This window comes from Charadrius vociferus, unplaced genomic scaffold (assembly GCF_000708025.1).
Source record: "Charadrius vociferus isolate BGI_N301 unplaced genomic scaffold, ASM70802v2 scaffold1044, whole genome shotgun sequence".
Classification (NCBI taxonomy): Eukaryota; Metazoa; Chordata; class Aves; order Charadriiformes; family Charadriidae; genus Charadrius; species Charadrius vociferus.
Genome location: NW_009648254.1, coordinates 114,800 through 118,573, shown reverse-complemented (window position 1 = coordinate 118,573; position 3,774 = coordinate 114,800). Strand labels below are relative to the sequence as shown.

Sequence of the window (3,774 nt, the reverse complement as noted above, 5' to 3'; positions counted from 1 at the left end):
GTTCAGCCTGGGGAGGAGGAGCTGAGGGGAGACCTTCTGCTCTCTACAGCCCCCTGAGAGGAGGGGGGGCGGTCTCTGTCCCCAGGAACAGGCGATGGGACAGGAGGGAACAGCCGCAAGTTGCACCAAAGGAAGTTTAGGATGGATATTGGGAAAAATTTCTTCACCAAAAGTGTTATCAAGCACTGGCACAGGCTGCCCAGGGCGGCGGTGGCGTCGCCATCCCCGGGGGGATTTAACAGAGGTGTAGGTGTGGTGCTGAGGGACAGGGGTTAGTGGTGAACCTGGCAGTGTTGGGTTACTGGTTGGACCTGGTGATCTTAAAGGTCTTTTCCAACCTAAACGATTCTATGATTCCATGATTCTCCTTTCCCGGCTCCTGGGGAGATGGGCTGCCCATGGCCATCCTCACCCTGGGGAAGCGCCGGTGCCGGAGCAGCAGCCTCTCCCGTTCGAGGCGCTCTCCGAAGCTGTCGAGTTCAGGCATCGTTCACTTCCCTTCCTCCGCAAAGCCAGGCTCGACTGATTATTTATTTATTTATTTATTTATTTTATCAGATAATATCCTTGGTGTTGCGAAGTGTCTGGAGCCGAGCTTGGCCGCCCTGCCAAATCGCTGGGCGAGCGGGGAAGGGCTTGGAGGGACACGAAAGCGTCTGGTCCCCGATGGGTGGCACTCAGCGCCCGGCACCCCCCTCCTCCGTGGGCAGGCACAGGGTGCTCGGCTTCCACGAGAAAAATGAAGATTTGGGGCAGTTCCCTGCTCTGCTGCGGGCAGGTGAGAGCCGGGGGGCGGCCGGGAGCCACTCGCCCCGAGACGGAGCCCACTGCAGCCCTTCAAAGTGGAAAAAGTGTTTATTCCTGGGATATCGGGTTTCCGGCAGGAAGGCCAGCGACTGCCAAGGTTTTTATTGGATCCCAGTGAAAGGAATTTAGAGAGTCGTGCGCTGCTTGTCTTTCCCTGCGCCTGCAGCGGTGAAGTGTCATAAGGAGCGTTTTTACCTTTGAACGGGAGCGAGGGGTACAGGGATTTGGCATCCGGCACCGGTACGGCCGCGGTGATGGGGTTTCAAACAGGTTGCCTTGTTGTCTGCCGGGCAGGAGGCATCAGGAGGGGTCGGGGCTGGGGAAGCACGGAGCGGGGCTTGGAAGTAGTTGAAAGAACCTCAACTCCGTCCAGCTCAAAGCATGTGGGAAGTGTTGGTTGAGCTCCTCTCCCCGTAGCGGGGCTGGGGCCAGGTATTTCACATTTGTTACTAGTTTGGACAAGGTTTTGACTGTTCTTGGAGGTAATTTTATAGGAGACTGAAATTCTGAAGACCACGTACGTGTCGCGGAGACAACTCCAGAGCTCCGATTGCCCTTGGATGCTGTCAGCACTGACCAACGTCCTCCAGGGCCTGAGGTCCATGCCAAGTCCCGTTCCTGTCCACGCACGGGGAGCTCTGGGCTTTACACGGGGGTTTCCCGGGGCTCTTCTAGCCCGGCTGTGGAGCTGCTGCCCTGAGGAACGGGAAGAAGAGGGACAGCGGCTGTGGTTTGCAGCAGGGTCAGAGCTGCACTCGGTGGGAACAGGGGTGTGAGCGGCTCCCTGGCTCTCCCTGCGGAGGGGAAACGAAAGGGGCCGTTAAGGCGATGCAGAATTGCCCAGGGGTGATGCTCTCTGGAGCATCAGGGCCACCGGCAGCGAGAGGTGAGCCCTGGCTCTGCTCGAGGTCCCTCCGGCCGCTCGGTGCTGCGGTGTTGGGCCGTTCCCTCGATGATGAGCAGTTGAAATCTTGTGTCTTGCTCCCAGCCCCTGCACTGACGGGCACAGAGGTGAGCAGTGCTGCACGGGGGCTCGCAGGGTCCTTGCAAGAGCTGGAGATCTTGGAGACGAGGATTTCTTAATTTAGGGGCTCGATCCAGCGAAAGGAGGTGGCTGAGCTCTGTGCACTGCGGTGTGTTGGGATTTCACTGTTTGGCGCTGGGTTGGCTGTGCTGTGAGCGCCTGGTGTCCAAATCGGACGTGGGACGAGCAGTCTCCTCTCCCTGTTGGTGGGGACACCTGGGGAGAGCTGCGGGCTCATCTTCTCCAGAAGGAGGAGGGAAGACCACTCTTGCTTTCTGCGGTGTTTGAAGTGGGAGGCAGAGCTCGCCTTCTGGGTTTTTGGGAAGGTTTTTGTGCTGTGCAGACGCTCGCAGGATCTCTGAGCGGATACTGGACACGCGTGGTTTCCTGTTGCTCTTCCAGCTTCAGCTGCAGGATCAGGGACCAGCATCCTGCAGCGCGGAGCACGGGAGGGTGATTGCTGCAGTGGAAATTTTGCTCAGTGGAAAAAAAAGAGAAAAAAAAAAAAAAAAGGCAGGGAAGATGTGGGTACACTGTTGATTGTCGGTTTTTCACTAACAAGATGACGCTGTTCTCCAGGGCTCTGGGGCCCTACAGCTGTCCCCCCGGGGCCAGGGATGGGAGGTCTGTGGGGGGTGCAACTGGCCACGGAAGAGCCTTTGGGGCCACGGTCCTTGTCCCCGCCTGGCACAAGGCAGGTAGTGCCCAGGCAGGGAAGGGCGGGAGAAACGGGGCAACTGCTAAAGTGGCGGCTAACGAGCTGTGCGGGACCTTGGGCTGCTCACGCACCGAAAGAAAAGCGCATGTGGAAACAGCTCGGGAGTGTGTGCTGCTGAGTATCTCCTCTTTCCGACGCCCACCGCCACAGCAAGATGTATTTATTTGGAGAAAGGAGTAAATTTCTTTTCCCCTCCAGGAATTACTGGTCCTGGAGAGAAACCGCATTCCCAGAGCTGTCTCTTGTCCTCCTTCCATGACCCTCTTCCTCCGCTCCCTGGCGCGGGGTCCTGGAGACTTCATTGCCTGCTTTTGATCCCTTTTGATTTGAAGCTGCAGTGAGCCGTGGCTTTGGAGAAGCTGAGCCGCCGGGGGGAGAAAGGGCCGGGGGCAGCGCAAGAGGCAGCGGGGACGTGGGAGGGGGGAGAGGGAAGGAAAATATTGAACTTAGCGCGAAAACCAGTGAAGCAAACAGGGAAGGCAAGAAGGGAGGAGTGTTAACTGCGGAGCGGAGGCCAAGAGGGGATGGAGCAGCGTGACCATCAAGTGAACTGTGTGAGTTTGTGCAGGGGGTTCCTCCATGGCGTGGGGTCCCCGGGTCCTGGCAGGCAGTGGGAGGCCACAGAGTCCCCATGTGCAGGAGGACTGGTGGGGCCATGTGCGTGCCACCAGCCTGTCACAGCACCCTGGGCTTGTCACAGCTGAGATGCCACAGTGAGGCATCACATCATGGCCCATATGGACCATGTGCGCTCCAGACCGCGCAGGGCTTCAGCCCTCCCTGCTGGTTCCCAGGGCTCCAGCTCAGGACCAGGTGGGGCTGGAGCTTCTTGCCCTCCGGGAGGATCATAGAATGGTTTAGGCTGGAAAGGACCTTGAAGATCATTGAGTTCCAACCCCCCTGCCATAGACAGGGACACCAGAGGATGCTCTGGTCTGTGGCAACTGTAGCTGTGGAGCTCCAACCCCTGTCCATGGGGGCTCCAGCTCTGCACCATGCAGGGCTCAGAGCGACCTGGACAGGCTGGAGAGGTGGGCCTGTGCAAACCTCATGAAGTTCAACATGGCCAAGTGCAAGGTCCTGTGCGTGGGCTGGGGCAACCCCACGCACAAATCCAGGCTGGGCAGAGAATGAATGGAGAGCAGTCCTGAGGAGAAGGATTTGGGGGTGTTGGTGGATGAGAAGCTCAACACGAGCCAGCAATGTGCGATCACAGCCCAAAAAG

General features: G+C 58.5%; 1 protein-coding gene across 1 annotated transcript in view; it reads left to right on the top strand.

Moving 5' to 3' along the window:
• The first annotated feature begins 666 nt into the window (after positions 1-666).
• The window catches only part of GPR124 (G protein-coupled receptor 124), a 27,288-nt gene continuing 24,180 nt past the window's right edge, over positions 667-3,774 (top strand). Inside the window, 1 exon segment of the mRNA XM_009884361.1 lies at positions 667-778. Within this exon segment, the coding sequence (XP_009882663.1) occupies positions 667-778 (112 nt within the window).